Here is a 12,667-nt window from a genome sequence, read left to right on the forward strand (position 1 = left end):
CTGCACTCTGGCGAGTTAAGGTCTTTTGCCTTTGTAGGGCAGAATAGCTCATGTCCTCCACGCCACCCTATCTCACCTAGACAAGAGCAAGGGGAAGAATTTGGTTTATGTGAGAGTGCTGTTCATTGACTAGAGTTCAGCTTTCAACACTATAATCCCATCGAGACTCGACACTAAGCTCAGAGTCCTGGGCAATACGACGCCCTTGCAAGTGGACCCTGGACTACCTGTCAGACAGACCCCAGGTGGTGAAGATAGGCAACCTCACCTCATCCTCCCTCACCCTCAACACAAAAGCCTCCCAGGGCTGTGTTCTGTCCCCACTACTGTGCTGCCTGTACTCGCACGACTGTATGGCCACGTCAGAGACTGTACCACCGCAGACAACTAAGGAAATTCATAGCGTCCCACCAGTTTTGACGGAACTTCTTGAGTACTGTATGCATGATCGAGAGCATCCTGACTGGGAATATCACGACCTTGTACAGGAACAGCAGCTTTCAAGATCGCAAGGCCCTACAGAGAGTGGTACGGACAGCTGAACGTACCTCGGGGGTACAACAGGATGAGGCCAACAGTGGGAGGGGGAGGCCAACAGGATCCTGAAAGACCTCAGCCACCTAGGGAATGGACTGTTCCCTCTGCTATGTTCAGGGAAAAGATACCGCACTCCCATAGTGAGCACGGAGAGACTCAGAAAGAGCTTCTTTCCATACTGATGCCATATAGAAATGGATCTTATTGTGTAATTTTTAAATTTGTAACTTGTAAATTCGTAATTTGTTAATTATCTGTATTGAGCTAAATGTTGGTGTTGGCGGCAACACCTCACTGTGAATGTATACCCTACATTACATGTGACAAATAAAGGAATCTTGAATCTTAATCCAGCGTCAAACAATACATTTCCATGCAGAATTGCCTTTTAGCATACAGCAGGCACTTCTCAGTGTTGCCAAATGAGATGAGGCTGAATGCAAGAGGCGTGATTCAGGACCACAGACAAGAGTGCTGACTTCAGTTGTCCAAGCGAGTCCATTATCCCGCTGTAATTATTTGATAGGGCTATCCCATAATGATATTCTCAACAACACCACCACGGCTTTGGGCAGGGCTTTTTTTGGGCCCAGTGCACTTTTCCCATGCAATGAAATTACCTCTTTCGACTTTAAACTGTATGTAGGCCTCAGTCGAGACTCCGTATCATATTCTCCTCACCGCTCTCTCCATTCCAAATGCAAATCCACAAACCCAAAACAAGCGAGTCATCCTCCGCCCAGCTGTCTGGAGACATATATCTTGATCCAGGCGTTGCACCCCCCCTCACTCCACACGCACACACAAGGGAGAGGGGAGGACACAGAGGAGGTGAAGGCTCTCAGTCTGTTTGCATTGCAAACAAGCAGTCGCAGAAAAAAAGAATGACATTTTTTGAGACTAATTAATAAATAACATGCAGATGTGTGATGGAGGAGGATTTATATTTGTTCCCCAACTCTGCTTCACTCTGCCGTTTCCTAATCAAGAAGATACTGGCAAATTAATCTGAAGGAAAAAAAGAGGGTAAAGGATGATTCGAAGGGCCCTGCAGTGACAGGGGCCCTATTATTATTATTATCTTAAAAAAACAGGGCTAACAGAATGATTGACTGAAATATCTGCCCAAACAAACGAAGGCTTGTCTTAATCAAGATTCAAGGCCCTGCTGTCATCTGGCTCCTATGAGCTCACTTTAGGTCATCCACTGAGCCAGCCAGCTGACAGCGTTCATCATGCATAATATTGCCAGGAGTATACTACAACTCTGCCATCAAACAGCCAGCCTCCTGTATCCCTCAGAAGCGACCGGTTCTCCTGGAGGCTGATCTTCATGGAGAACAGCTGTCCACGGTGACCCAGGGAGAATGGAAGTGGAGCTTTAAGAAAGGGAAGAAAGCCTTTTACATCGGCACCATCTCCAGGAAAAAGAGGGAAGTTGGCTGAAGGTTCCAAAATGCCATCTGCTCCTTTCTTTGAACTTCCGATCAAAAGCTGTCAGCGTACCACTGTCTTTTCTCTCTCTCTGTCCTTCTCTCTCGTTCTTGCCTATTGTTATCACCTACTAGTTTACCGCCAGCCCTCGCAATTCTGATCTCCCATAAGCAACCCTCCCCTATTGCTCTGCTGATGAAACTGTGGCATTAGCGGCCTTGCATATTGATGGCCTGCCGTGTCAAACCTCGAACGAGGTGGCCGTGAAACTCATGCGTTTCTACATCAAATAGACTTCTTTATTAAGTCGCTGTCTTTCAGAACCAGGGGGTCAGAGGGTAGCCATGTGACAATCGAAGATCCACCCCATGAGCCGCTCTCTGCGGGCTTTTTGGCAGCCGTCCTTCCCCTCGCCCTTTTCTCCAGGGGAGCGATCACTCGTAGCGAGTGCGCCAAGTCACTCATCTTATTCACAGGCGTAATGGCAATGTGCCACAAGATCTCTTAAGTGAGTAGACAGCCGAGTGCTGCACCCTTTCAATAGGGGTCAGTCATCAGAGGCTGATTGACTTGAAAAGCACTTCCTGGTCCAATCAGTAATAAAACAGTAATGAGCCTGGATACCCTCAGATCTCATTGGCAGCCAAATATAGGAAAAGTTCAAAAGTACCAAGTCCAAGCTCACCGGAAGCTTAATACTGGCTAGCAGGGGCCTGTGGATTCGCTAAGCTTCCACCCTGGGTCTATTGCTATCGCCACCATCACCACCTCCACATCTGCCAGTCTGCCTCTCTGCAGCTCCCCCTGCCCACCTCTCTTGTCTGCCCAATTAGCCACGGCTAGTGCTAACACACCTAACCCTTCTGCTAGCAATGGCACTCCCAGCTTGGAGGTAGTTCCTGTTCGCTGTGGCCTGGTGTCTCCCCGGCTGCATCATGTTGTTGCTTGCTTTATTGGCCTGGAGAGACCTGGCACAGGTGTGGCTTGTGTGTTTGGTGCAGGGAGGGGGGAGGGGGAGGGGTTAGTAATGTCCCAAAAAGCAGAGCCTCAGGCTGGCTGCTTGCAGGGAGCAGATGAGGGGGAGACATGGCACCTGGACCACCCTCCCTCTGGGGCCCGGTGGCAGCTGAGCTTACCCAGAGCAGCTGCACATCCACAGGGCAAACAGCAGAACCCCCCCCCCCCACACACACATACACACACCTCTCTCTGTGCCCACACACAGGGGCAAACACACTTGCAAAGAGGCTGATGCACGCACGCACGCACACACACACACACACACACACACACACACACACACACACACACACACACACAAACTATCTACAACTGCACCACTGGAGGGTTTCGCCTGAGCTGCAGCAGTGCCTGCCTCTGTTCGGTCTCTGACTACCCTCACAATTCCCCCTCCACATCCAAGCAAGGCCCCTGGATGCCATATTAGCGTAATTGGACACAGATGAAATGGAGACAGGACTACATCCAAATGGGATGTGCTGCTGCCTGTACCTACTACAAACCCCATCCAACCACTGGGAACCCACCTCACACTCACACTGCTAATATACTGCTACATACTGTCACTAATGGACCAGAAGAAGATGTCATATGAAATGGGGCAAGTGAAACTGTACAGTTGAAGTTTGGGTCTAAGAGAGTCTAGGATGCTTCTTTGCAGGCCTGCTGTAGCTGCTTTGTGATCTGCTTTGTGATCTAGCCTATTCTGTTGAAAATTGAGTGTTTCAGTAGAAACATCATTCATTCAATCAATCAATCAATCAATCAATCAATCAATCAATCAATCAATCAATCAATCAATCAATCAATCAATCAATCAATCAATCAATCAATCAATCAATCAATCAATCAATCACCACCACCAGATGTACTAGAGCCTCAGCTAGAGGGGGCTGCGTAATCCCTTTTAGGCGCACAACCTTTGGTCACTCCATCCTCTCAGTGAAGGGAAGCAATTTTTGGAATAGTCTGCCTCACGAACTTAGAGAACGCCCCACACTCAGCACCTTCAAAGTACATCTTAGCGAATGGCTGTTGTCCAATCAGGCTTGCACACATTAACACATTAACTGTCTCCATCTGCCCGGGTTTATGTATGTAATATACAAATGTAGTCTAGTAGTTAATCGATATGTGGCTATCTTGTTATAATCCTGATGTATGTTTTTTTTGTATGTTTTGCTTTTAGATTTAATGTTATAGGTTTTTAGTATTGTACTTATCTTCTTTTAGGGAACATCTTCCCCCTCAGCAAATAAATCAAAATAAATCAAATCAATCAATCAATCAATCAATCTAGCTCATTTCATACACAAAGACAATACAATGTTCTTCACATCATTTAAGTGAACACAATTTATTTCCAGAATTTTATTTAAAAAGGGAAGACTGGAGATTGGCCTTAATATTATATACAATATATTAGTCTAATGATAAAACGGAGAGACGCGGCTTATTAAAGTTACACCTTGGCGAATATGGATGGCTTAGGCTTAACTGCTTAAACATGACATCTATTTTAGTAACATATTGTGAATACTGGTTTTTAAAACAGCATAGGCTACTTAGATTATCGAAAAAAGTCTGACAAATCTAATAAAGGCATGCATTTTAGTGGTGTATTACATAATGCACCAAATTATTACATTTTCTTCATTAAAAAAAGTGCTACAGACCCTTTCCCACCATGTAATAGCAATATGTGCTCTTTTGCACTGGCTGATACAGAACTGCTGAGCAAAGTAGTGTCCCAACTTAACTCATCTACATGCCCTCTTGATCCTCCATATTTTTCGAGATTATTTTTAATGTGTTTGAGGACATTCTAGCCATTGTAAACTGTTCCCTGCTTACAGGTATCTTCCCTGGTGAGACACCCTCCTTTAACCTTTCAGTCCTTAGCAATTTAATACAATACGCAATGTTTGTCTTATTGTTTTCCCCCCTTTCCTTTGTTTCATGCACCCTTTAGTGTGTAAAATTGGGGAAAGTTAAAAATGTATCCTCTATGTAATATGGTTACATGTGTTTTAAATGTTTTACCGTAGGCTATATCCCTCTAATCTGAAATAAATTAAGATGAATTAAGTTTAACATCATGACCATGATTATTCTGCAACCATCCCTTATCTGAATGCACATACAGTATGAGATACAGTAGTTAATCCCCGTCCAATGTGTGCAGCTACCCCCAAGTTCAAGTTCAAGGCTTTTATTGTCATGTGTATTATAAAATACAATGAAATGCACTGTGCCCGGCACTCTCAGACATCAAGACATGACTTAAGACATAAGACAGTAAGACATTACAACAATATGACAGGAGACGTTTACAAAATAAGACATTAAGACACTATAGACACTACAAAATATGACAATAAGACATTAAGACATTACAAAGATACATTAAAGTGCATAGAGCAAAAGTAGGAGCATCAGTGATTCATCAGCCTAACTGCCTGTGGAAAAAAACTGTTACTGAGACGGGTGGTACGTGACTTGATGCTCCGGTAACCCCGGATCATTATGTACAATAGTCTGCATTAACCAATAGAGCTGTGCGTAATTGGATGTGATTGCCATTTGGATAGCTGTTGTCTGTCATCACACACACACACAAGCAACCAAAGACCTATTACCAAACGGGCCCAGGGGCCCAAGAGCTCAGGGGGCCCTTTGCATTTCTTGTTGCAGGGACACTGATAGAAATTTAGGGTGAGATTCCTTACACAAATATATATATATATATATATATATATATATATATATATATAAAAACATTCATATTTTAAACAGTTTATAGGGGCCCATGTCTTTTAAAAAAAGAGAGAAGCTTGTGTGGGCTAGAGTACATATTTTCTATAGCCTACTTGTTAAAGGAGTAATAAAGGGAAAATGCATGTTTAGCCCTGTTTTAAGGTTACTTATGATCATATACAATGGTTCAGATCAAAACATTGACAAAACTAGCACTTTTGAGAAAGTCTGAGAATTGCTCTACCACCGTTTTGGTCATACGATAGATGTGGGTGGGCACCTTGAAAAATCTTTCAAAAACATGTTAAATTCTCGATTTCTCACCGAAGCTCACCGAGGGGGTAATTGGCGTCCGTTGGTGTTCTGACATAAAATTCACCGTAAAGTATGAATCCTGTAGGGTTTTATTGATCATTTTGAAGCGACCGTTGTAGATGTGTAGATGAATCCGCAGAGGGGATTCAGGAAGCGGAACTACTTACGGTAGCTATTGTTATTGTTTATGTTGCTAGGCTACCTAGTTTGTGGAAGTTTACACACGTATGTGCTGCGACTAAATAGTTCTATATGAAATATTTAAAAAAGCCTTTCCAGGTGAACTAGAATCTTACTTTAAGGCGAATTATATGTCAGAACGCCAACTAACACCCTGGTGAGTTTCTTGTATTTGAAATTGAGACATGTTTTAACATGTTTTTTGAATGATTTTTCACGGTGCCCACCCACATCCATTGTATGAGCCAAATGGTGGTAGATCAATTATCAGACTTTTCCAAAAGTGCTAGTTTGGTCAACGTTTTGATCTGAACCATTGTATATGATCATAAGTAACCTTAAAACAGGGTTAAATTGGTGGGAATGTAGGCTACCTTTCCATAGATAAATGAGTAGGCTATAAAACTAGTCTATAGAGGGCACTATTAAAGTTTGTGAACTCGAGACAGATCACACAGATGTAGGTCACAAGGTCAATTGGTTCAATCTGTTTGATTTTGACAAAGAACCGTCCATGTAAAATAGAGCACCGTCACATATTAAGCGGAGCAGCAAAACGAAAGATCCGAAAAGAAAAAGAGTCAAGGCAGTAAGATGCTTTACAGCAGGTTCCCTGCATTTCCAGTTTTTTAAATAAAATGACGATGAGAACAACAGTGTTGCGGCGGAGGCTGTAGGGGGGTGGGGGGAGTTGGTAGGGAGGTGGAGGCTGTAGGGGGGTGGGGGGAGCTGGTAGGGAGGTGGAGGCTGTAGGGGGGTGTTGGTAGGGAGGGGGAGGCTGTGGGGGGGTGGGGAGAGTTGGTAGGGAGGGGGAGGCTGTGGGGGGGGGGAGCTGGTAGGGAGGGGGAGCTGGTAGGGAGGGGGAGGCTGTAGGGGGGTGGGGAGAGTTGGTAGGGAGGGGGAGGCTGTAGGGAGGTGTTGGTAGGGAGGGGGAGGCAGTGTGGAGGGGGGGGAGCTGATAGGGAGGGGGAGGCTGTAGGGGGGTGGGGGGAGCTGGTAGGGAGGGGGAGCCTGTAGGGGGGTGGGAGGAGTTGGTATGGAGGCGGAGGCTGTAGGGGGTGGGGGGAGCTGGTAGGGAGGGGGGGGAGGCTGTAGGGAGGTAGGGAGAGTTGGTAGGGAGGTGGAGGCTGTAGGGGGGTGGGGAGACTTGGTAGGGAGGCGGAGGCTGTAGGGGGGTGGGGAGAGTTGGTAGGGAGGGGGAGGGTGTAGGGGGGTGGGGAGAGTTGGTAGGGAGGGGGAGGCTGTAGGGCGGGGGGAGAGTTGGTAGGGAGGGGGGCCCCTACACGTCCAGGCCCAGGGGCCCATTTTTTCATGATCCGTCTATGCGAGCATCAGGGAATTGGTGCATTGGGTATCAGGCCACCACGGTTGGCCTTGTATTCATACAATAATACTTTTTGTTGCTTATACAGTACATGCAGTTTGTTGTGCCATCTTGAATGTGTCCTTTGTGGCCTATTATTTCTAGCCTACCTGTTACGGTGTCTCACATTGTACCGTGCAGCGGTGAGCTGTTGATATTTCCTCCAAATTATTACATTTTCTTCATAAAAAAAGTGCAAAACCCACATTCTGTAATAACTGAGGCAATATGTAACAAGTTATTACAAAATGCGTAAAGGTTTATTACATATTGCGTTCAAGAATGTTATTACATAATGCGGCAGATTATTAAAAAATTCGGCGTGAATAAAGTGACAATTTATTACATTATTACATAATGCACCATTATTACATAATGCGGCGCTACAGGGTCAGCAAGCAAAACACTTGTTCTCGCCTGAGTGATACTCATCCTAATGTCAGTTCATTCAGTTTAGTCATATCTCTGAAGTATGCTCCAATCACATTTGGAGTTAGAAAACAGATGTCAGTTGTTTTGGGGGCAGGATCATCCCCCCACAGAAAGGCTCTTGTTTCGTGACTCCCAACATCCCGCGTTTGATGAAGCCTCTCAGTCCTCCGAGGCCTTTCCTCTGTATCCCTGCGTCCCTAACATCAGAAGCGGCTCTTGGTAGGAAAATAAGTGGATGTGTTTGACATTAATTCTCAGAGGTTAAAGACATAGCTGGAGAACATCAAAAACATGTACAGTAGGATGAACTAAATTGTTGTTGATTAAATTAGCACAATATATGCATTTGTTATGTTAAGCACCCTTTTAATTGTGTGTTATCTCATTGGTTGTCCATCATGGTAATTGCAGTGGAGTGCTTAGCAGCCAAATCATTATTTCAATTAATTCCTATTTGCAAATCGCCATTCACTGAGAAACTCATTATCAACAATTTTACCGCTTGCTTTGATTGTGTGTGTTTGCTTCCTCTTTAATGTTGCTATTGAATATGTTAGGAGGGGGGAGGGGGGAGCATAGGCTTTTTCCCACACCTGTGAAAATAATTACACACAGCATATGCCTGCTCTTGCCTCAGGCCTTGCTTGCTCTGAAGTGTTGGAAGTTGTGTGCTGCTCTAATTGGTTGTCTCTGATATGGTTCCATACAGACTTGCCACTTGTCAACCTATCAGTGGAGCCTCAGCCTATCCTGGAAGGAAACCTGGTCAAGTTCCACTGCTCAGCCAAGGCCAACCCACCAGTTGCTCTTTACAGGTGAGATATATCTTTACCTCTTCTCATCAGTTTGTTATTTCTTTCTGTCATTCTATCTTACTCTGATTTGATACATATATTTGCCTCTCTCTCTCTCTCTGTCTGTCTTTTGAACTTTTAACATGCTCTCAAAATTTCTTTCCTTGAAAACGTTATTAATAATTGGTAAATGAGAAAGACAGCAATACATGTATACGTATAAGTATGGTTATGCAAGTTACAGCATAATGCATTATGCAACGGCCTGTAATGAAATAGAAAAAGAGTGATGTGAACTGCAAATGATACACAAAGGTCTTCACTGATTGATGGTGCTTGTAGATATTAACTTATCACATTAAGTCAAATGTGGCACTTCATTATTGATGGTATTAATCAGGGACTTCTTATGATGCCGTGTCTGTGACACTATTACATTTCTCCACACTTTGGAGAAATGTGCGCGCAGAAACCACAGAAAAGTCAAATGAAAAATGTCTGGAACAAATCCTCTGGCCTTCTTCTGGGCAAATGAAGATGGTGATCAGCATGTTGTTTTGTGTTGTGAAGATATTGTTCTATCCCCAGACAATACGTAGAGAACAGTGGGCCTCATTCACCAATATCTTCCTAAGTTCCATAATGCTCCCGTCTGATTCACGACCTGTTTGTAAACTGCTGGATGAGTTCACACCTGCCTTCTCATAATGATAAATCCCATGGTTTTGTAATTTGAATGCACATGGCCGTACACCCGAATTATAGTAGCATAGGTTAACTCCCTGCTAGCCCCAGGAATGCAATTACAGGGTCATGCGCAGATGTCACTTTTCAGAATGAATACTGGTCATTTGTGCCCTTGACTCACCAACTTTTTGATAGCATAATGGTTTAGGTGGGGTTATGTCAGGTGCATTGACAAGTCAGAGGACTGCAGGTCGAATCCAGCGTGGGCAATCAAAATCTGATTTTAATTCAGCCAAGTAGGCTTTGTACTTTGAGGCATTTGCCCTGGTGCATAAACATAGCAGGACAGAACAGTGCACATTGTCAAAGTGATAGAATATAATATACAATAGCCTACAGTCTACAAAAATGTAGGCTATATACACAGCTGTCAACGTGAAAATCTAAAGACCGGACTCCACCTGTCATATTTAGCAGCGTCAGTAAAATGCATGGGATGATATTAGCCTACTTGTTCAGTTAACACTGTATCTGGAGAAGGGCACACAGTTGGACCCGGCGCATCAGGGATATTATTGGAAAGACAGCACTCTTGCTTTGTAAAATAATGAAAACCATTATTATAAGATATTATAAATGATACAAATATGATAGTATTGCAATCCTATGATGTTATCCAACTGTAGATTTGAAGTCTAACATGTGAGAACGATGGTGAATGCCAGAATCTTCTTGGAAACGGTGTAAGTGGAGTTTAAGAAGAAAGGCATCCAAATAAATGTTTAACTTTGTTGGTGAATGAGGTTCATTGAGTGGAAGGACAGATGGAATCAGATAAGGTTATCAGGGTTAAAGTGGTAGGCAGGACTTGCTTCCAACCGCAAAGAGTTAGTGTTCTACAGGACCAATGGAGATATGGACAGGACCAATGGAGATATGGAGAAAGGATGCAGGTTGAACTATGCCCAAGGCTAAGATGGAACATAGAACCTCAACAGTTTCCTTTACATTTTTGGGTCCCAGCGGACAACTTGAACCATTCAACCTAGCATTGAGCATCGACTATTTGGCCTTTTTGTCAGATATTTCCCTTCTGCGTCTGCAGAGATTAGGACAGAAGAAGAAATAAACATTCTTCATGCTCGTGAAATCTTACTTCAGCATTGTACAGGTGCATTACTTGGGTGATTTGTCAAGACATGCTTTTCTGTGAGTGTGTTTTTTAAAACCAAGTGAAGAATAAGTGGTACAAAATCAATAGTGAAGGGAATTGGCCGGCTCTGAATCTTGAAACAGTATTGGGAAATGAAATGGATGTACAACACGCTCACAGGTGGTGCAACAGAGATGTAGCTTTGATGGATTCTGCCCTTTTGAGAGAGAAAAAAAGAGACCAGCTGATATTGTGGCATTTGAGGTTTGATTGTGTAGTTGTACATCGAAGGTAGGTCTTCTGGCACAATAGTGGAGACAATCAAGTCTCTTTTGCTGTGTGGCTGGTGTTCAGTGTAGGGCCAGACAATTGCTCTGTGCTTCTGAGGGATAAAGAGGAATGGCAGTTCAGATGGCTTTTCCTCTTGGGGATTGGTATCCATGTGGAGAGTATAGTGAGTTGGGGAGAGAGGGGTGGACAAAGGGGACAAAAATCAGCACTCCCTGGCAGGATTCCATCAATGTCAGAGTAGGGGAGAACCGGGTCAAAAGTCGCACTTTTTGGTTTGATTCCATTTACTCCGAAATTAATAGAGATAGAGATTCCACATTTTATGACACACAACTTGCACATGTCCTTCACTATTATCAACTGTAATTTTCGTGCTAGGATATAAGAGCTTAACATAAATAGGGCGAGAACAGACCGAGCGCAATGCGACATTTGTCCCTGCCGAGCGGGACAGAAGTCTCATAGGAGAGGTGCAAAAGTCGCACTGCTGCAAAGTGTGTCCTATCTGTTTTTTTTGGCATGTAATTCTCTTTACTTTCAACAAATGTATTATTAGACATACTATCATAATCATATATAGCCTTCAACGACCTCCTGAGCTGCCTGCCTGATGGCCTCAGGACTAAAGAGGCCGCGCATCGTTTTCCTCACCCTAATATATTGGCATGCTATCAATGAAAGAAAATACATTGTAAATAAACATGGTTTTAGGCTATTGTTTTTATGTAGGCCTATAGGTTAAGCTATTTGTGTTCATAAGGTAACGTTATTGTAAACGAAAGTAGCCTATATAGCCTATAATCCAATTGACTGGAACCAGGGGGTTTGACAAAAGTTAAGAGGCAAAATAATTTGTCTTGACTGCATTTAAGATGTATCTTTCACATTAAAACTGCACACAAAGCTGACCAATAGCATTAGAAAGATCTCTTCGAGAGCTTTCACCTGTTCATTCTGCCCAAATGTCACTCGCGCACCCCTCTGGTTCTAAGCCATCACAACGCGACTTCTGTCCCGCCACGGTCTCCTGTCATTTCTCCCTGGCTTGCAGGCACAACTTGCTCGCACGAAACTTGAAAGCTATGTTATCATGTAGCCAGTAGATATGCTAAGAAAATTGCATATGTTTGCAAACTAAAACAAGTGAACACAATTTTACAATCGAAAAATGCTTATGAGACCATGATTTTACTTATATGGGGCAAAAGTGGTTTTCCATCGATATCTCTGTCAAATATGCTGCGATCGCGCCCAAAATTTGAAGGGAGCTCGTACACGGTAATATGTGTAGGCACGTATAACCACATATTTGCAGGTCCAGTCATTCTGGAGAAAATTTGAACGCGACTTTTGTCCCGCGCGACTTTTGACCCGGCTCTCCCCTACTACTCAACGAAACCCGTTATTTAGCCATTTCAAGGGATAAATTAATTATACCGCAAGACTGTGTTTATATTTTCTGTCAGTCTTTGATTCAGATCCCATAGGCTTTGTTCACACGGCAGTGAAATGTGACCCAAATCCGATCTTTTTGCCTACATGCGACTCAGGCCAGATTTTTTCATGACCGTCTGAACAGCGCAAGTCACATGATTAAAAAAAAAAAAATCCAACCTGGGTCTCTTTCAAAGGTGGTATTATATCAGATACATGTCTGATGTTTTGCAACGCGCCCGCAGTCTGAACGGTCATGCCGCGTTTAAT

General features: G+C 43.7%; 1 protein-coding gene across 1 annotated transcript in view; it reads left to right on the forward strand.

Annotated features, from left to right (window-relative positions):
* kirrel3b (kirre like nephrin family adhesion molecule 3b) overlaps positions 1 to 12,667 on the forward strand; it is a gene marked incomplete at both ends in the record, with an annotated part of 76,034 nt that overhangs the window by 32,562 nt on the left and 30,805 nt on the right. The window contains one exon of the mRNA XM_084447157.1: positions 8,748 to 8,853. Within this exon, the coding sequence (XP_084303283.1) occupies positions 8,748 to 8,853 (106 nt within the window). The remainder of the gene's footprint in view (positions 1 to 8,747; positions 8,854 to 12,667) is intronic.

Source organism: Borostomias antarcticus (genome assembly GCF_949987555.1).
Source record: "Borostomias antarcticus genome assembly, chromosome: 1".
NCBI classification, from domain to species: domain Eukaryota; kingdom Metazoa; phylum Chordata; class Actinopteri; order Stomiiformes; family Stomiidae; genus Borostomias; species Borostomias antarcticus.